Genomic DNA, 20,334 nt, shown 5'->3' with positions numbered 1-20,334 from the left:
CGACAGCGGCAACAGCCACAAGCGCTGCCCGCTGTGCGAGGTGATCTTCCCGCCGCACTTTGAGCAGAGCAGCTTCGAGCAGCACGTGGAGAGCCACTGGAAGGTGTGCCCCGTGTGCTCCGAGCAGTTCCCCCTCGACTGCCAGCAGCAACTCTTCGAGAGGCACGTCCTCACACACTTCGACGGCCACGTGCTCAACTTTGATCAGATTGAGTGATGCCCCCCTCTTCCTCCGATCCCATCCTGACCCCTGTCAGAGGTTCCCCTATGTCGTTAAGTGTACAATCATCGGCACTATTTGCAGGTTACAGGTTATGTCGAAGCTATTTGAGCACTTATTCCATATCCTCGACATCCCCGTGGCGCTAGTATGCTCTTTTTCGTTCACTAGTATTCATTTTACACAAAATGGCAGTTAACCAATTAAATTCTGAGCGAGCCTACCAGACCCAACTAGTGTCTTGCGCTAGTAGCTTGCTTATCAAGGATATGCAATAAATTCTCAAAGAGCTTCTCATTACTCCAAGACACAATAAGCTTTGCTTCCACTTTATCCTTTACGTTATAAAGCTCATCTTTGTTTCTCTGAAGCACCTTTGGTTGTGCATGTGGATATTACTGGTATGTGTTAAAAACTGTTTAAATAATTCTAAAAACTATTGGCTGTAAAAGAAAAAATTAAAAAAAAACATTTCAAGTGAGGTGTTGACAGACTCGATCGCTTCCAAACCAGAACGCTGCTTTTCTTCAGGAAAGAGGGGGAGAAAAAAAAAAAGTATCTGCCATAAAAAAATGTTGATTCTGAATGTAATGTACATATAGAAATACGTGTGTGATGTGTATTGTTACCGCCCTCGGTTTGGTCATATGGATGACTGCCATGCACTTTTCTGCTTTATGTTCAGGTGGTAGGAAGCTGGAAAAAGACACTGAATGGGAGAACATTTGAGTTTTGATTCCATATCGTTGATATCCAGCTTAAGCCTAAAGTGACGAAGAAAAAAAAAAAGCACATAGCCCATAGTACATGGACCTTAATCTGGATATCAAAGACAGTGAATAGTGGCTTCATATCGTTTGTGATTACCCGATGGTGTTGTTTATTCAGGCTTTAAAAATTGCACACCAATCACCAGGCCAGTGTGTGTGTATGTATCTGTGTGAATGACAAAAATCTTAATGAATAAATGAACTTATCCAGGTGCACGTGATTTCATTTTTTTTTTTTAAAAAGAAAACACAACTTGACTGTCAGGTCAGGCTTTACTTTTGCATTTTTTTCAGGCAAGTACCTGTTTACATTGAAGCAGCTTCTCGTTTATAGAAAGACAGTAGACCCCCCCCCCCCCCTCGAATACAAAACACTTATGTCCACGTTACATACGAAAATATAATTTAAAAGCACTTAACAAACGGACATGTTGTGATACATTCACTGTACATTGTAAATATGGGACTCCTGCATGTGTGGATTGCACCCACCGACCTACTCAACGTGTCTTAATACTGTCCCGCTCGCTTCATGCTCCTTGTTTGGAGTTGTTACCGTGACGACCGTAATGACAGAGCTGCTCTGGTTCACGGGTAGGAATTTTCTTAATGCACAAAAGAAGAGTGGAGAATGTCACTGGACCCACCACAAACACAATGGTCTTATTGATCAAGTGGTTCACGTCGCCCCACCCGACAGGCAATGCGGAACAAAAAGAATCCCTGTAAGGGGGCGACACCACTGCTCCCTCCCCAGGAGTGACCTGGCACAGAAACATGATACATCCACACACTAAACGGCACAATAACACTCTAGGCTGATGTCTTGAAATGCAAAAAAAAAAAAACACTCGCGACACACACATCTGGAATGCTGTCATCTACAACACACAGAACAGGCTGTAGTTGCTAATCTCATCTTTTTGTTTTTTTTTGAGTACAAATCACCTTTCAGAGTGCATGCATTAGAACATTCAATGTACACCCACTTGTTTTTTTGTTTTTTTCTAAGGTTGGCGACACAAATATAGGCCGCCCTGTCGTTGCCCCCTCCCCTCCCCTCCGACCCCAATCAGGCACACGGTATGATGGATGTTTGGCAGTGGAGAGCTGTTGGCAACCGTCATAGAAAGAACCAAAAAAAAACTATCTTGGCAACTGGAATGACATGTCAGAGAAATGGAGCTCATTATGAGAAGAGAAAAATCAAATGTTTACAGAACCCCAGACAAAAACTAAATTGTAAATTAAAATTTGGACACCACTAAATGATTCTTTGGTGGCCAAACCTGGGGGGGGGTGGGGGGGGAAGTTATCTGACCAGCATCTCCATCCAATAGTAACTATCTGTGGTCATTAAAATTGATTAGCAAGAACTGAGCATGACAAATAGTTTTCCCAGTATTGTGCAGCCCTAGTTCCTTGTCACTCAAACGGCGTCAAAGCACTACTTGTGCTTGAATGAAGCTCCTTTATTCACTTCAACTTAGTTCCATGCTAAAATCATTGCATAATTGCATATTGTGGCCACAATTTAAAATGTCTGGGGCTCCATAATAAGCCATAAAAAAAAAATACTATTTGTGAAACATAAACTGGAGTATTACAAAAATATATGCAATGAAACTTTGAAGTCAAAATACTGACAATAAAATACACAAAATAAAGCTTGCAAATAAAATGTAACTATCTGTGTATAGGCTTGTGAATAAGCGTATAGTTTTTGTATATACAACTACATCTGCATCTACTGTTTATATAGCATATATCTATTTCAAATACAACTTGGGCAGAACCCCAGAAGTTCCCGTAAGGCTGCCGATCCAAAGTCAGTAAACAGAGTAAAAGAAGCAAACTCACTTCCTGGTTTGGATCGGAGACCGGAGGGTAACTTCGCCATCGTGCGGCGGGTGGGGGGCGGAGCTTGGTCGCGCTTCCTGTCTCTTCACTTCCTGTCAACTTCTTTTAGCACCTTATGCAAGTCAAACCGAAATAGAAATCAAATGATAGCATATGCCAAATGTGCAAATGTACAATAAGAATAACACAAAGATATACTTTTGGAATACGAGTGATATAAGATGGAAAGAAAAGGCAAATAATGATAATGTCAAAAGAACTTAAAGCATGCACTTTAGTGAGGAACTTTGAAGGGTAGCATTTTGGGATAGCAGCCCTTGCAGGTCTAGCCTTGAATCTTGCGCAGAATCTCGGTGGAGACAGGCGGGTGGAAGTTTATGGTGTGGTGCCTCAGGCCCTGCGAAGTCTTGTAGCTCTTCCCGCAGCGGCACTTGAACGGCTTCCTCACGCGGATCTGCGCGCGGTGTCCATTCTTGGCGTGGTACTTGATGCCGTTCACATTCTGAGAGAGAGCAGAAGAAGACAACGCGTGCTCACTTTCACATGCAAGGCTGCCTGTTTTTCTTTTCTTTTATAAGCATCAATCTTAAAGAGCGGGCATGGAGCAATCGGGAACACGTCCATAAAAACGTCGACAACTCATAAAGAGCTCTGTCATGTTCACGTGTCAATGTGACATTGAAATTACTTTAATGCCGCAGTAAAAACGTCACTATTCTTAGCTAGTGAAATCAGGTCTCGTCAAGGGTGACTAATCTCCTTAGTAACTTTTTAGATTCCAGTGGGGCCTCTACTTAAGATTTTTTATTTTTTTTTATTTTAATGCAACTTGACATTTGCTTATGGGATCACCTTATATCTCTTCTTGCAGCCCGGCACAGGACACGCAAAGGGCTTCTCCTCGCCGCCGTTCATGCACATGGAACTGAGGATGGACTCGGAGCTGATGGCGCTTTCGGTGGTCCACGACTCATCGCTGTCCGAGTCCTCGTAGTCCACCTCTTCTTCGTCGTACTCGCTACCTGTAATCATTCATGACTGTAGTGAGGTTGTGAAAACAAAAATGGAGTTAGTTTGTGTTGGTGGACCGCGTGCTCACACACACAGGAAAGAAAAAAAAAAAAAAAGACTCCTTGTCCACGTCTGTACGCTCATGCGCCTGTGAGTCAAAGTGCAGGGATTGGCACTTGGAAGGCGATCATTAAGTGGGAGTGATCCCCCATTGCTCAGGCTGGAAAAGTACTCTGGAGAATAGTTTCCACTCACATGCACGCACACACCAACAGACACATGCCCCCACTGGCCCCCCCACTATCACGCAGGAAATGCTGCACCTCAGCATGAGGAAATGGATGGTAGCCTGGCACATGTGTGTGTGTAAAAATGCAGCCCTAACACTACGTTTAGGGAACCATTTGGGCTGTGCACATTCATATACACAAGCGTGCACACACTCACACTCACACACACACACGAGGCTCCATGCTAACACACAGTGTGACAGCTGGTGTGTAATTAGAAGAGTGTTGACTGGTCTGCTCGCTGCAGGAGCCTCTATATTTAACACGCGCACACATGCTGTCTAATCGGGTAAAATGGAGCTCATCCTAGTACTGGGTTGACCCGCTAAAGTTTCCACACAATACTAGCTGCTCATATAGCTCAAAAGAATGTTCAACACTTTGTGCATCATGATTTTATGCTTCAATGCCCATTGGCGTTCTCCATTTGGTGTGGGCATCTTGGCCACCGGGGGGCAGTGTAATGGACAGACGACGAAGATTTGTAGGCTACTGGTCAAACACAGCGCGCGCACCTGTCGTACCTGTCGGCGTGCTGCTGCGGAAGGAAGAGGAAGGAGTGATGGGGGGCGTGACCGGCGGCGTCAAGTTGCCGCTGGTGTGGCGAGGGGGCGTGGCCGTGCTGTTCCTCGACACGGCGCCCGTGATGGACAGCGACAGTTTGGGGGTGACCTTCTTCTTCATGGTCTCCTGCTCCCGCCGCGCGGCGTCCGTCATGAACCTGACGACAAATGGTTATTAACAACATCTTGTCCGATTGGCGGACGCAGAAGATTACATCACGACTGCTGTGCTACTAGTTATCGTTTTCGTGACGGTCACTAACAGCCGCTATTACCAGGGCTGGATTTTGACAAGATCTCATTAAGCTCAACAAACTGCCCGTGAAAATACATCCCGCCATAAAAAACATGTTCCGGGGAGACTGCAGATGACATTTACAAGCTCACAACTTGAACAATTACTCTCCCACCATCGACAAAAAAACTCTCTCTTTCACTTCTGGACATATTTCTCCACATTGCGGCTTAGAGTGATTTAAGAGGGCGGTTTGCCACACTTATGAACAAACAAAAAACACACACACAACCGCATGAGCTGTCGTCCTGAGTCAGGCGTCTCATGTCTTCTGCGGTTTTCTCTGCCGCTCTGGAATGAGTCAGCGCATTGTCGATGGGGAGGCATCCGTCATTTCGACGCCCCCCGGGAAAACAAACGCACGCAAAGGATTCACACGGATGGCGCAACGCCACCGCCTTGAGACTTTACCTGTTGATGTAGCTGAGGGCCAAGTAGGTGGGCTGCTGTTGTTCCTGCTTCTCCAGGACCCGAGGATCCGTGTCTGAAACAGAGGTTCCGTGTTAATCAAAGTGACTTATCAGTTCTTCCAGCCTGAGAAACGATTGGAGCCGTCATCACGGTGTCTAATGTACAACGGTCACGAGTGTCCTTGATGGCTTCTGTGAACACATCATGAGGACCTTCCCAGACTTTGTGTCTTGAGAGTCGCACAAAAAAGAATTTCGCACGGGAATATGGGAGACACCAAGGCGCTATGATGAATGTATACAGTGTATTGCTAAAACACAGCCAGACGCTCGCTCTTCGGGGCGACTTCCACTGCCTGAGGGGAGCACCATTAAGTCTGCCTACCAATCTCCCAGGGAAACGAGAGGGGGGGGGGGGGCGATAGGGGCTACTGTGAAGTGCCAGCGCCACCAAGCGTTCAGCATAGAAACACTCAAAGGAATCCAAAGAACCAGCACCGGCACATAGCGTGCTAGTCAATGTCGTGTAATGGCTATCAGATGGATTTGATGAAGGAGTTGGATCATATCAGTGCAACTGTGAACAAAACACACCCCAAACACTTTTGCAGCTTTTCCCAAATATGCGTGTGTGCGTGTTTGTGCGGCCATCTTTGGTTTTCGGGCTTTCACACCTCGTAATCTGAAACGAAAGCAGACGTCCGACAGGGCAGGACAGCACCGAGCAAAACAAAAATACAAGAGCCGGAAAAGAAACGCACACCCATAATCTGCTACTGCACTAATAGTTGTTTTTTTTTTCTTCCAGATTTTCACCCATTGTGAGAGTGTTTGGAACACATCCCTGTATGTTAACCAGCGACATGGTTCGACGTGGCCAGGTGCGCAGACGTCGCCATGTTAAATGTGCGCCGCATTTACGACGTCCGCTCGCCTCGCAGGCAGCACAGGAAGCTGACGGGCAGGAGGGGAGCTGCGTCTGTGTGCGCTGCTCCGAATATGTTTGACTCATTCCAGTGACTAATGGAGACGCATACAGTTTTGGACAGAACATTTCTGCAAATCAAAGTACAGCTACAAGAGTGTCTTCATTTTTCTACAGCGCTTGTCCTCAGTGGGGTCACAGGTCACGTGGCGATCCCTGCTGACTGTGAATGTGTGCGTGGTCAGTTCTGAAACATCTCAGAGCCTCAAGGCCACGACTGCCTTAGCAGCGGCACACTACTGCCCCCTGCTGACACATGACACCATGTGAGTGTGTGCGTGTGTCGATACACGTTTTTGGAAGCAGGTCAAGAATGCACATCTTGTTTTGCAGGCTGCTAATTAAGCCACACACCGCATTTTAACATGTTTCTCAAGCAGCAGGCGACCGGATGGAGGCCAAGAAGTTGGGAATGTGGGAGGGGTTAAAAAAAAAAAAAAAACAGAGAGAGAGGTAAACGTCCCTGTAATTATGCGCCGTTCTGCATGGCGTGCCACTCGGGGGCCCGGCGACTTCCGCCATGCGATGATGTGTGAGCTCGAGTGCATGGCGTGAAAAGAGAGCTTCCACAGTTCCGCTTTGGCGATGCCAGTGCACTAATTGCACCGCTACACCCTCACAGGTCATTCAGGAAGTATAGTATGGCACACGGACGTAGAAACACATACAGCCTTTTCCATGTCACACCTCCCTAAAGAGGATGCAAAAGTTGAGCTTTTAGGGCCTTTTAAAATTTACTGTACAGTACTGTCATTTTATATTTTATTTTAAAGGGGAGAGCAACAACCTGTTGCTGGCCGTCTCTGCTAAATTCAACGACACGCTTAGTGAAACACATCTTTTACTTCTACCTCTCAAATGTTTTTTTAAATAAATATTGTTATGACGTTCATTTGGGAGTGTGACCTAACATGATATGCCACTATTGCAAAGCCTCACAAACTGCCGATCCAGGCGGATAATGGCCACAAAAGCAAGCATTGACAATATTTGACGTCATGTTCATCAAGTTGCACAGTGCGTTCATTGAGAACAAAGAAATTTGGGATTTCCCTACTTTCGCCCCGGGTGTTTTCTCCTTGTTTCAATCTCACCCGCACTCGGCTTCTTTGTTGAGGTTGCTGGGCAGGTTGCTGCGTGTGGAGGTGACACACAAAAAGTGCGCACGGGCAGATCGGCCTGACATCATCACATTCCTCAGACCTGACTTATTGGGACAACAAACTTAACGCTGTCCTCTGAAAACAATTTCTCATGGCTATGTCATTGCTGAGATGTTATCTTTTTATTTGTAGGATGAGGTAGCCGACAAATTTGAAGAGATTTTCCCACGGAAACGTTCAATTGGTGTTGACTTCCATGTCAGCAGCAGGATTAGTGTTTGAATGAATGCAGGGGGCGGGACAAATGTTGGACATGCCATCCGAGGCCACAAGAGGTCAGTGTTGTCAAAGAAAACGTGAGGGAACGTCCAGGCCATCAACTACTTAGCGTTTTGATATGAAGGCATTAGTGTCCCTGACTCCCTATGATATGAAACGCTCCCTCACAATGAGGCTTTATTCTCATGAAATGAATACGATATCAGAAATCAGATATCAGATATCAGAGGCCACCGATGACCAGCTGCATTAAAAGCGAGAGAAACGGCTGGTCATTTAAAAAAAAAAGAAAACATTTCCAACCATCTTCATTAACGTCGTTTTTTTTTTTTTTTATGTTTACTTATGTGTTCTACAGGAGACTACCAAGAGATGGCCACAGCTATTCTGTGGGATGAATGAATGAGTGGCACACAACACGTACAGCTCACCCTAACCCCTCCCCACTCCTTCCCGGCCCATAAACACGTCCTCTGTTCTGACCCCAAAGTGGTGTGACATCACATCGGGTGTCCTCGCCCCTACCGACGGCCCAGCCGCACTCTTTGCCGACGAGACAGCAGGTTGGCCGAGTTGACGCCGAGGCACACTGCCTCCCTGACCCCTTTTAGAGGCTGCCAGTTGCCATGGCGACTGGCTCCTAGAGCCCTCCGGTCTACGCCCACTGTCATCCATCGCTTCCTTCAGACACACCATGAATAGTGATTAGCGCTAATCATCTTTGTTGTGCGTGATGGTGTACTGTGGTACACAAAAAGACAAAATGGATTTGTGGATTATCTCAAAAATATTCGCTTCACCTCACACTGACCTAGCCCTGCCAGAAATAGCAGAAGTCCGAGTGCTACAAAGGTACATTCTGTACTGTACTTGCTTATGAATGACACAAGATGGTGGGGAAATCACTGCTTTTGTCTAAATGAAGCTTCTCGACTCATTTCAAATGTACCTACCTGCTATCCAGGGCATACACTATACACTGTTGGCATAGATAATAGAACAGATACCCTGCAAAATTACAGTTCAGCATTTGTCACTTTGCCACGCCCATCCCCAAAATCAGATGGGGATAGGCCCCAGTTCCCCCTCAACCCAATAGAGGACAATCGTATAGAAAATGGATGACTGGGATGGAACTGAAAGCCTGAACGCCAACGTCACTTGCAAGCTGCAGGCAAACTTCAAATGGAGAGTGCAACAAGTTGCGACGTGTGTATGGGGGGATGGGGGGGGGGCTGTAAACCAAAATATGAGTAATGCGCTGAAGTCACTTTAAAGTGACACCAAGATCACGTCAAAGCGCTTGAAAGCTGTGATTTATTCATGCGCTCCGACACCTGAAGCAGACGCGTTCAATACACAAGCCAAGTCGCATCAGGCCCGCTGTGGTAAACATTAGCTGGTGAACCGCTGTCTGCTAAGGATGCGAATTACACTCACATGCCCCCCCCCCCCCCCCCCCCCCGAGTGAAAATAGAAAATACAGCCCGCGAAGCAATGCTTAATTTCTGTTTGAACGGAAGACGAGTATAGTGTAAGCTAAAACATCCCAGGGGGAGGGAGGCTGCACGCATGCAGCGTCTGCAGGCTTGCAGCTTTAGCGCGCTAGGCTAGCGGCGGCTAGCGAATTAGCACCCTGCAGCCCCCCCACCTCCCACCCACGGAGGCCGACTCACCGATGTGATTGTCCTCGATGTGGACGATGAGCTCGGCGAGAGACTCGAACTGCAGCCCGCACCCTCCGAACCTGCAGGAATTGGAGAAGAAGGAAGCGGCGGCGATGCCCGTCATGTTGTTTTCACCGGTGGGGCGCGCTGGTGCGTTCACCGGACGGGGGTGGGTGGGCAAGGATGGGGTTCTTGCGGGAGACGGGGCGTTGGAAGCAAGGGAGGCAGGCTGGTAGGGAGGGCTTCGGGTTCGGGGAGGGAACGGGGAAGAGTGAGGAGCAGACACCGGGGCGGCCAGACGGGACAGCAGCGGACGCAGCTGGGAGGCAAGCTCGGCGGTGGGTGGGTGGCTGGCTGGCTGGCGGTGGGTGGGGGGCTGCGTGCCTGCCTGCCTGGCTGGTCTCAGCTACGTCATGACCTGCTTACCTGTTTGCAAGTGTGAGATCGGGAAAACAAACCGCATTCATGATCAGATGATCGTCACAATGCATGCATTTAACCCCCAAATTGCATCAAGAAATAATGCTGCAAGTCCGGCATGTGCATTTCCAAACCTTGCCTCTTAGCCAATACAGATGATTCTGATGTGGATTTCTGTTGGCGTGATTGATTTAAATATAAAAATGGCAGTTTGCATCAGTCACTGTTAACCACAGGTCTATCTACAAAGCTTACTGATTAATGTGACCCTATATTGTTCAGTTCAGAGCACTTTGGATGTGTTTATGGTTTTGTGTGTGTGTGTGTGTGTGTGTGTGTGTGTGTGTGTGTGTGTGTGTGTGTGTGTGTGTGTGTGTGTGTGTGTGTGTGTGTGGCTCCCAGAGAGAGGAGAATGTTCTTAAATCACCAAGGTTGGCTGATCAGGGCCGACTGGGCTCTGTCGGGCCTGTTAATTGACCATTATAACAGCCTGCCATAAAGCACTGACCACTGACCTGACTTCAGCAAACTCACTCGTGACATGCTGAGAGCACACCCTTGCTCTTTCTCTTGCCCATAAATAAAAAATGAATATGGTGTCGTAGAGGATCATATAAATTCTGTGTCGCACTTAATTCCATTCTCCATTAAATTACACAGCAGAAGTGTTGAGGTTGCTTTCAAAAGCAGTGCTCGGGGCAATATAGTCTGCTCAGTGTTTCAAAACTGCAGATGGACAATAGCCCAAAGCAGACTGCAAAGGCCACCATGGAAGAAGTCATTGGAGAAAAGAAGGATGGAAATATTTTCGCCGAGCCAGATGACAACAATTTTCTTCAGAGCACCACGTGTCACTTTTAAAAGTTATTCTGAAGGGAAATGCCTGATCACACACGGAGTGGTGAAGGCAGATGTCATCCAAGTGGTATTGTCTGCCCCACAGAACCAACCAGAGACTTCCTGGTTGCCGTCATTGGCTTGCGAGTGTGACCGCCTCCTCTAGTTAAGTGTTACTGTGCACTGGCACGCACTCATGCTGTAAAACGTCGCCTAACTTGGCTCAGAACAAAACTCTGATTCACATCCACATGGGGGGAGGGGGGGGGGGTTGGCTGTGCACACAGCATGACATCAGCACAACTTCCTGTTTGGGCTTGTTGCCGCGGCCACGCTCATTTGCATAGTCCACTCCATTGGTGGATTATGAGTCAGTAGGGCTGGGTACCATTTCACACTTGTGCCACAACAAAATTCTACTCCTCCAGTCTGCCCCGGCCTGGCCCGGGCACAGGAAAGCCTGACCAAACATGGCAGACGTTACGGCCACGCTTGGCTCAATGGACAAGTGAATGGACATTCCGTTTGTGCTTTTCAGGATTTCAAACGTGTGTACACTAACAGTTCATTGGATTGAGGGAACTAGTGCGTGTAATTGCTGTAACTTATTTTAAAGTCTTTAGAATCCAAGGCCTTGGTTCTAGCTCGTATCCATAACTTCAAACCTGCAACCTGACAGATGTGAGGCAGATGTGCCAGCCACTTGGCAGCTTTCACCATTTAACTATGATTTAGTATGGTACAGTGCAACAAGTGGAACGTGGGCTCCCTCTAGTGGTATAAGGAAGAATCGCCGCTTTAAATACAATGCAGTGGTAATTAACTTTTTAAGTTCTATATTTAATCTTAAAGAACTGATTGGTTTAAAAGCTTTAGTTTGGTACAATTCCTATGTGCAATATAGGCTACATTTTAATTGAAACAAAACTACCATATGGTGATTCTACTGTATTTTATTGTTGGTTGTTATTATTCAATTTTAAAAGCGGCTATTTAATATTATGTCATACATTTTCATTCATTGATCCACCGTGTTTGCAGATGAATCACTGCCACCGTATGGAGCGAGTTTGACGCCAACTACGACCGCGGGACGTCCCGTCGCGCTGCCTTCAGACAAGAACCCACAAGGCGGTTCGTCTCGACACGAATAAGCAATCCGGTTCGAGCTACTGCAGCGGAGGCGTCTCCTTTCACTTCCCGAACCGATGGCCCGTGTGTGGAGCTAAGCCCAGCCCACCCCATTGCAATGATTTAGAAGTTCAGGAATCCCACGTGACGTCACAGGGGATGATGTAATGCATCTGTAAATAGAATGTATTGTAATCTCGCAGCAGTCCAACGTGGTTCCTCGCGCCGCTTGTCCCTCTTCACTTGAAGGTAAGCAAGCGGACTTCTGCTTCCCATTCATAAAAGCTGTCCTTGCAACTTGCTGACTTGTTTCATGTTCGTTTCCTTTCCTTTCTTTTTTTTTTCAACTTCAGTGGCAAGTTTGCGCGTCCCGAAGGAGCGTCTTTTCGCCGGTCGGGTGGTCTATTTGGGAGAGTGTGACAGCACAGCGCCGTAGCGCTATTATTTTTGTTTTACGGAACTTTCTCTGGGAAATACAAATACTGTACAGTGGATCGTCACTCGAAGAGGACTTGATGCTCAGAAGAACCGGACAGCTTTTTTGCTTTGAATGAACTCCAAATGTGATGTTGACATCCGGCGACAACAGGAAGTCAGTATGCATCATCATTACTAATTATTGTTATAGTTATTAGTAGTAGTACCTGTGGAATATGTATTTATTCTATTAAATGGAAAATAATAAAAAATATTAGACTGTGTCATATCTGACATATTAATCACAATATTACATGTAATATTTTGTAATTATTCTCCACGTACGACTTTAATGAAAAATATAACAAAGTCATAGTTACATTCTTAATCCTGTCATTCCTGTGGCAGGAAAAATATACATCGTATAAACATATGCCATAACAAATATTATAGTTATGAGTAATTTAACTCTTTTAATCACTACAACGTTTAAAATATAAAACACCCAAGATGATGATATTGATTATTATTCTAATAGTTATGATCATATTTCATTCAGTATGAGATATTGTATACTGAATATTATAAAATACTGTATGCATTACATTTACATCCTACATGTCGCACATGAAATATATAAGAGTATTGCAGGCAGTTAAATAATTTCAACTAGTACGATAGTTTCTTCTAAATGTACTATTATAACATGTGACAAATGTGAAATATGTATTAACTGTATTATATTTACTATAATGATCAGGATAGCAGTCAAATTCCAGTTACTAATCCCAAGTGATAAACTGGTGAAAAACAAAAAGATGCCGTCCGGTATGTTGTTGGAATTGTGTATTTCAAAGGTGACGTCAGCCTGCGTTGATGTCATCGGTTTGACAGAAGGTTGAAACGTGCTGACTCGGCTCATTTTTCAAGCACCGCTCAAAGACGACAGAGTGGTACAAGCTGTACACTGCATCTATCAATCCATCCATCCATGATTCCTTTTTCCATTTTGACACATGCATACACTTGCAAATGAAGTCACCTCCACTTGCCAGAGGTTGGAAAATGGGGGCTGAAGCAGGTTCAAACTTGTCAGGAGGAGGCCGGTTGCAGCCCTCCCTCCTCCCCTTTGCTGCCACCTCCTGCCCTCATTCCTTCCCTGTTCCATTCATTGTTGCCTCCTCCTCCTTTCTGCCCCTCTCTTTACCCCACTGCCCTTTCCAGTCCAGCACCTCAATCGCCTCAATCACCTCCATACCTACCTCACCCCCTTCTTTCTTCTTTCCTGATTATTAAATAGTCTGAAAGGCATGACGCTAAAGCAGTGTTTCACAACTTTTACTACCACCTCACCCCCTTCTTTCTTGATTATGAAATAGTCTGAAAGGCATGACGCTACACCAGCGTTTCACAACTTTTACTACGTCGAGGCACCAATGTTGGAACGTGGGAATTTTGGTTCGGGATCTGAACTCCACGATTAGTGGTCCGCAGCGTGGCCCACTATGGAAAATGCGGGGGCCAGCAGTTTTGACACCTCAAAAGTCATAATCACATCACTGGCTTAGAAGAGCTGGTGGGGTCAAGCCCTCTATTTGTCTTGATATTTATACCCTAGCATGACTTGAATTTGATGCATGGCACGCCAAGTATGAGTCCCTTTTTGATCCCACTACACTGATGATTCGGTGATAATATAGTATTATCTAAAGCAGCAAGATAAAACTACATGAGTAGTCTCTTGTAATAGATGTTTTAAAAATCAACCGATCAGGCTGTGAGCTAAATCCTATACCCATGCAAAGATAGCGTATTTTTCTCTGAGGTAATGTTACACCATCTACATGATATATGTAAACATGATCATAGGAAATGTGACAAACTATCTGAGCTTGCGGGATTTGCCTCTGGAAATATAGAAGATGCCTTCTGCATGACATCACCGTCAGATGAATAAGATGCATACAGCGTGATTATCCTGCTGCTAAACGTGCTGCCCTCATTCTCTCTTTTTGTAGGCCTGCATATGACATGAATGACAAACAGGACAGGCCTTACGTGTGCGAGGCACCTGGCTGCTCTCAGGTCGGTTTCTGGCATTTGAGCAAGGGTGTGTTGACTATTTGTTTGTTTTTTTAAATATATATCCACTGTACATATTGAGCAGCCGATTCTCATCCTGCAGCGCTTCCAGTTTGAGGAGCATCTAATCATTCACAGACACAAACATGAGATGACCCTCAGGTTCTCCTCCACCAAGACGGATACGACTTTTACCGGTGAGGGAGCGCACACGAAAAAACATCCCCGCCTCACAAATCCTGTTTTCCCCTTTTTGGTCCGAAACGATTTAAGACGGCATAACAACGCATAATACAATATAAAATCAGATAAGCTCAGTACCGGCTCGATTTTTTTTTTTCTCGCAGCGTGTACATTATCCTCCATCAGTTAATAGCAAATGATGTCACCATCTGTAAAGACCACTTTAAATTAAAAACACCGGTCGGTTGAGGCGTCGGTACCGCTGAGATGATAGTAAATCAGAAAAGAAAGCAGAACGTGTCATCATTGTCACGCCATTGCTTAGACTCATGGCTATGTGACATGGCTGTAACCACAGAAACGTCTGTCTGTCTGGATGCATACTGTGCATGATTTAAAAGCACTCCAGACTCCCCATATGTGTCTCTGCGTGTTCTTCATCCTTTCAAGTATCATGCATGAAATCTTGCCTCCACACAAAGAGCCAGCTGACTCTTGACCCTTGCGTGTTTAGACGACTCAAAAGAGACAGACTGATGCTATCGTGAAGAGGAGCTTCTGTTACACAAAGGTCCTTTTCCAATTAGACAGAACTCACCTTCGTGGAAGAGCATTCCGTAATCATCAGATGCTTCAGCAGTGGCAATTGCTTTTGACACCACTGGCAAGCGGCTTGTTGCGTGTCAAATTTGGAAAAGTGATCGAGTCCCATCAGGCACCCTGAAAGAGATTAGAGATGTTTTACGATTTGGAAAATGAGTGACATAATAGCTCAAAGCCTGTTTTTTGTGACAACCCCCCCCCCCCCCCTCCAGACCAGACACCGACCCCGACTCGTTTTCTGCAAAACTGTGAAGAAGTTGGTCTATTCAAGGAGATAGAGGAGGAGTTTCTGCAGGAGCAAGAGGAAGAGGAGAGCAAACAGGTATTCATTTGAGTCATTCACTTTTTTGTCACAGGCCACATTGAATCAGATTTTGAAATGACAAGTCAAGGAATATAATAAAAAATTATTTGCTAATGTGAATATTTAGTAGACCTAACTAAAGAACGGAGCAGGCCGTATGCCATACTTTTTCCAGCCCTGGTGTGTGGCATTCGCATGACTCTCGAGAGCGTCTAGCCACTTCAGAAAATGCATCCAGTTGTTTTGCCGCTCTTTCCGCAGACGGTTTCCCATAATGGGCCTTCTTGTATGAATCAGCTCAAAGCCCAGCTCCAGCACCCACAGCAGCAGCAGCAGCAGCAGCAGCCACTGCACCATCCCCACGCCCATTCGCTGCAACGCGCCCAGGCCCACGTCCCAATGATTGGCCCCAGTTGCAGCCTGGCAACCCAGCAGGCCGTATCCTCCTCCATGTCTGGATCGGGCAACAGCAGCCAGGCTCCATCCACACTTACACATTCAGGGTAAGTAATCAGTTAATAAGCATCCTCATCCTTTTGCTCAAAAGTCAGGATAAAAATAGTCAAAGGCAAGAGGACAGCTACTTATTACTATAAACATTACCACCCCCCTGCAGCCTATGCGGACAGTGATTAAACAGCTTTCATTGCGCCCCCAGATTATTATTATTATACACTTCAACAGACAGATAGGATTAGACAGCAACCTGTTTCTTCTGTGCACAACAATATATCATTTTATTATATTTCATATTTTAATTCCAGCAATATAAGGTATACTACCAACTTGAAGGACGCGTTGAGTAGCCGTTCAAATGACAACAAATCAAAATATTAGCGTTCGATGAAAGAACAATGGCTCTGTCAGACAGTAGGCCACCATCTGATTCGGTTTTCTGTACAGTAGATCAGTGAGCAGCTGCATTCGGACAGCGTGTCCACCAAAGGATTCCTAAATCAACCATGGATCAAGTATCTGAATGTTTCCCCTGATGTTTGCCTTCAGTTTCCATAGCAACTGGGCCCCCTTGGCCGTCAGCCTGAGGGCCCGGCCGAAACTGTTGTGGTTACATCAAGAAATGCTGCTTTTGGACCGTCTGCACTTTGCTGTAAAGCTAAACGCTCCACATGCCTGGGATTCAGTCATGACATCACCGGCGATGACCTCAGCACGGCCGTGGAGGCCCACGCTGTCACGCTGGCTGACGGCCCGAGCCCTTGGATGGAACCGTCCCGTCTCCCTGCTGCGATTCCTCACCTTCTCCTTTTCCCCCTTAGCTGTCTTTTCCCCCTGCGCACAGTCCAATTGCCCTCAATTGTCCATCGAGTATCATTTTCCACGTGAAGACTAGCAAATTCCGAGGAACCACCTGCAATCCATTCAAATCGGCTTCAACGTGACTTCTTTGACTGGAAGTGACAGAACATGTCATGTATTTATCCGTCCTTATTTGATGCCAGCTCCATCTGCCATTCAAACCTGGATCTAAATGTCAATTTGCACCTCTGTCTCTAAGCCGCGTGAGTGAAACTCTATCCCTCTCATCGGCCTTCTCTCCGGTTGACAACAGGCCTGTTCCCGGACCCGCCTCCTCCCTCTTCCACATACGCAACAGACACCGTCAACCGCTGCCAGCCTCGCTGCCTGGCACCCTGCCCGACCCCGCCATGCAAGGGGCATCTGCTCAGCACATGTCCGTAAGTACAGACGACCCGGCTCTGTCTCCGTCCCACACGCACGAGTGTCTCTATTCCCGATCCGAACGATTCATAAGACGCAGGTAGACGGGTCGAGATGTCCTCGCGGTTGAAATATTCATGGCTGATTGAAAAATTCACTCCTCTCTTGAGGATGAATTATCAAAAAGGTCAGACAAACTGATGGATGCGACCTTGCGGGGAAGAGAATAAAATGTTAATTCTTTTGCATCATTCATTTATTCTTCAGATGGAGAAGCAGATGTCTTGTATAATGGCTATACCAGGCCCCATAAACAACCCGTCCTGTTCTTCGCCTCAGGTACTGAACAGTCAGCTATAAAGAAAATATTTTCTTCCTGTGAATGTGGATGGCTCCCTCCTACTCTGCTAAGAACATCAGGCCCTATAAAAGTCTGTCGCTGTCGGAGCAAAAGAAGAATTCTTTTTCAGTTCCCTTATAGCAATGTCGCAACCTGTCTCACATAAAATAAAACAAAAAAAAAGAATTGATTTCGAATGACATGCCGTGTCAGTTCGAGGTGGTATCAAAGGTTAAATATTAACCTGAGGTGACATTGACACAACTACTTAAACATTTGGCGAGTTGAAGCCCTTCATGTACACTTCATTCACCGATGCCCTCGGTCAGAAATATCAACGGCATGTGTCATCTAGGCCAAGGAGATCCATGATGTAATGATAGGTCCCGCCGTCAGAGTGTTTCTATGTAGTAAACAGAGCTGAAATACTCGTGCCCCGTCCTGTTCTCTCCGTGCCTATGTGTGTGTGTGTGTGTGTCTGGTAAAGCTGGCACAGACAGCTGAGTGAGCTCATCCTTGGCAGCCGTTAAATGTGCTCCCTTTTTTCCCCCCCTGTCTCTGGATGGTTGAAGTGGAAGAGGAGAAGGGGAGGGAGGGAGGGAGGGGAGGAGAGTCAGCTTGCCTCTCTTAAAGAAATATTGTGTAACTTGGAGCAGATAGCAATATTGCCATGGAGGGGGGGTGATGTCATGCTGCAAACATGATCCCTCCCCCTCCCCTCCCCTCCCCTCCCCTCCCGCTCTCTCTCTGGAGCTCTTTTGCAATCACATTCTCCTTTGTCAAGTGCAGGAGAGAAAGGTGAAATGAGGTTTAAATGAGTTCAATCTGCCCAGAGTGAAACTGAGAAGTTCAGTCTGCCAAGAGTGGAATTGAGAATGAAGCATTAAAAAAAAAATCATGGAGGTGTGTTTGGTTGGGTCCGAGCTTATCTGCTGTTTCTAATTTAGTTGGGGGCATGTCTGCACGCTCAAGCTACCATGACAGAGGCGGAACGTGGTTAATGACGTTATTCACACCAGGACCACAAGAATTGAAATACATTTTGGTTCTGAGCCGTTTAACGTTCAAAGAAATCTTTAAAGGAAGGATTTTATCGGTTTCACTGATGTCATCGATTGACTGGGGTAGTGGGCCCAGTGCAAATCACGACAGATTTTCACAGATTCGTTATGTGATAAGAATATATTGCTCCCGTTCAGAGGTCCAAGCAGATGATGGGCCATCACTACCAGCACCCGGTAACGGCCCCCGTAAACAATCCCACGAGTGCAATGATGGAGATAATGTCACAGCGCCACCAAGCTCCTCCACTCCATCACCCCCATCATCATCCTCAGCTCACCGCCCCACCCCTCAGCTACCACCAGCGATGCCATCCCACCCACCCGCAACACCTTGGAAGCCACTCTCACCCTTCAAGGAACACACCAGCACACCAATCACCCCCCACCCACCTCCCGCAAGGGTCACCTCCCGCACCCACATTGTCTGTACCTGCACAGGTATGCCGCCTCTTCATCACCAGCCGGCTTCTTGAATTCCATTTTTGGCATTTCAACGTCTGCGCCTGCCCACAGGTATCGCCGCTTCCGCAGCAAATGCACCCCTGTCAATCGCCGCATGCACTGCAGGGGGGCGGGACCTGCAGCCGTCGGAGGAGGACGGCCGAGCAGGACCCCGACGAGCGCAGGCAAAAGTTCCTGGAACGCAATCGAGCGGCCGCCACCCGCTGCAGACAGAAGAGAAAATTGTGGGTGTCGTCGCTGGAGAAGAAAGCCGAGGAGCTGACTCACACCAACCTTCAGCTGCAGGTGGGACACGCTGCTGCCCAACATGCGCTCAGCATTCAGTGTACATGCTTAGAGATGCATTTCCATCTTGCCCAGAATGAGGTGACGTCATTGAGGTCGGAGGTCGGTCAGCTGAAGCAGATTCTGCTCACCCACAAGGACTGTCCTGTCACAGCCCGACAGAGAGAAGCACAGGGCTACAATAGTGAGTAACGACCACATCTGGGTGTGCGCACTTATGCAACCAGTTCATTCCAGAAGCGTTATTGAGACCTCTAATCTAAAATACTGATACGAGTCAAAATGAAATTCCATTCACCTGCAATGGAAAAGATTTTGTTGAATGGTTGCGCATGCACCACACAGGAGCACGGCCAAGAGTACGCAGGACAGCCAGCGAGGGATCAAGCGACCTCGATTGACCGCTGTCTCTGTGTCCAGCTGCAGGGGTGAGCCCGGGAGGAAGTCCCACCCCTGTAGATTCTGCGTGTCATCGGCAGGCCGTCCAACACAACAGCATCACCACGTCCTCGGTGAGAGGCGTCACGCAGCACGAGCCCGCGCCCGGACGCTAAAAGATCGGACTAGACAACTTTTTCAGTGTTAACATGGTTCATTCGTTCGCTTTGTCCATTTCAAACGGTGCATAAAATGCCTTCTGTAAAGCTTGGACAAAATGGTTGCAGCATTGAGGGACCCACGTTTCATTTGGCCTTGCTCCTGTCTCTTGCACTAATGTTCAACTATAAATGCTATAAGCTCCTATTTTTAACAAAACATATGCAAACGTGCACCTTTTGCCTTCTCCTCAAAGCAGGGGCAACTTCTAAAAAATGACAACTATATATTTTTCTAAGAACACCATTTTAGTGCCATTGCATCATCATTTCAAAAGCAATGTGTTTTTGTTGGAAGCCATTTCGTGATGCAAGATTTCCTTCCAGGCACTTTGGAAATAACTTTCTCTCTCTAGCTGCGCGCCTCCTGATTGAATTCCTGTTTGCATAATTTAATTTGCACTTGTTTCTTTTTTTTGTACTGTAAAGATGGTGACTGTACATCTATAATATTAATAATAAAAAAATCGTATTCTG

General features: G+C 46.5%; 3 protein-coding genes across 8 annotated transcripts in view; 2 read left to right on the top strand and 1 right to left on the bottom strand.

Moving 5' to 3' along the window:
* The window catches only part of tax1bp1a (Tax1 (human T-cell leukemia virus type I) binding protein 1a), a 10,041-nt gene extending 8,837 nt beyond the window's left edge, over positions 1 to 1,204 (top strand). The window contains exon 17 of the mRNA XM_061268071.1: positions 7 to 1,204. Within this exon, the coding sequence (XP_061124055.1) occupies positions 7 to 217 (211 nt within the window). The 3' untranslated portion in view covers positions 218 to 1,204. The remainder of the gene's footprint in view (positions 1 to 6) is intronic.
* On the bottom strand, positions 375 to 19,085 carry LOC133145029 (juxtaposed with another zinc finger protein 1). Of its 2 annotated transcripts, none has more exons than XM_061268103.1 (7): positions 18,945 to 19,085; positions 15,122 to 15,243; positions 9,463 to 9,879; positions 5,421 to 5,493; positions 4,667 to 4,872; positions 3,703 to 3,872; positions 375 to 3,352 (listed from the first exon to the last, which is right to left on the bottom strand). In XM_061268103.1, exons 3-7 carry the CDS (start codon positions 9,575 to 9,577, stop codon positions 3,176 to 3,178), a joined length of 741 nt encoding a protein of 246 aa, XP_061124087.1. In that variant the 5' UTR covers positions 9,578 to 9,879; positions 15,122 to 15,243; positions 18,945 to 19,085; the 3' UTR covers positions 375 to 3,175. The 2 variants fall into 2 exon arrangements, with proteins under 2 accessions (XP_061124087.1, XP_061124088.1); XM_061268104.1 differs by having other exon boundaries at positions 4,676 to 4,872.
* On the top strand, positions 11,877 to 20,334 carry LOC133145015 (cyclic AMP-responsive element-binding protein 5-like). 5 transcript variants are annotated; one of them, XM_061268079.1, is made up of 12 exons: positions 11,905 to 12,090; positions 12,195 to 12,433; positions 14,277 to 14,343; positions 14,444 to 14,537; positions 15,339 to 15,448; positions 15,692 to 15,933; positions 17,001 to 17,127; positions 17,378 to 17,449; positions 18,650 to 18,952; positions 19,028 to 19,261; positions 19,337 to 19,445; positions 19,682 to 20,334. In XM_061268079.1, exons 2-12 carry the CDS (start codon positions 12,408 to 12,410, stop codon positions 19,813 to 19,815), a joined length of 1,518 nt encoding a protein of 505 aa, XP_061124063.1. In that variant the 5' UTR covers positions 11,905 to 12,090; positions 12,195 to 12,407; the 3' UTR covers positions 19,816 to 20,334. The 5 variants fall into 5 exon arrangements, with proteins under 5 accessions (XP_061124066.1, XP_061124062.1, XP_061124061.1 ...); XM_061268082.1 differs by having other exon boundaries at positions 11,877 to 12,090; positions 14,277 to 14,368; positions 18,650 to 19,261; XM_061268078.1 differs by having other exon boundaries at positions 11,901 to 12,090; positions 15,728 to 15,933; positions 18,650 to 19,261.

Source organism: Syngnathus typhle, linkage group LG20 (genome assembly GCF_033458585.1).
Source record: "Syngnathus typhle isolate RoL2023-S1 ecotype Sweden linkage group LG20, RoL_Styp_1.0, whole genome shotgun sequence".
NCBI classification, from domain to species: domain Eukaryota; kingdom Metazoa; phylum Chordata; class Actinopteri; order Syngnathiformes; family Syngnathidae; genus Syngnathus; species Syngnathus typhle.
This window is presented reverse-complemented; position numbering and strand designations above follow the sequence as displayed.

Bases quoted from the DNA above. Each gene is read 5' to 3' on its own strand.
- LOC133145015 (XM_061268077.1), top strand. From the start codon at position 12,408: ATGTTGACATCCGGCGACAACAGGAA. The intron at 12,434-14,276 runs GTCAGTATGCAT...CTCTTTTTGTAG, and splicing joins ACATCCGGCGACAACAGGAA to GCCTGCATATGACATGAATG. The intron at 14,344-14,443 runs GTCGGTTTCTGG...CTCATCCTGCAG, and splicing joins AGGCACCTGGCTGCTCTCAG to CGCTTCCAGTTTGAGGAGCA.
- LOC133145029 (XM_061268103.1), bottom strand. From the start codon at position 9,577: ATGACGGGCATCGCCGCCGCTTCCTTCTTCTCCAATTCCTGCAGGTTC. The intron at 4,873-5,420 runs GTAAAGTCTCAA...ATTTGTCGTCAG, and splicing joins GCCCTCAGCTACATCAACAG to GTTCATGACGGACGCCGCGC. The intron at 3,353-3,702 runs GTGATCCCATAA...GCTCTCTCTCAG, and splicing joins GCTGCAAGAAGAGATATAAG to AATGTGAACGGCATCAAGTA.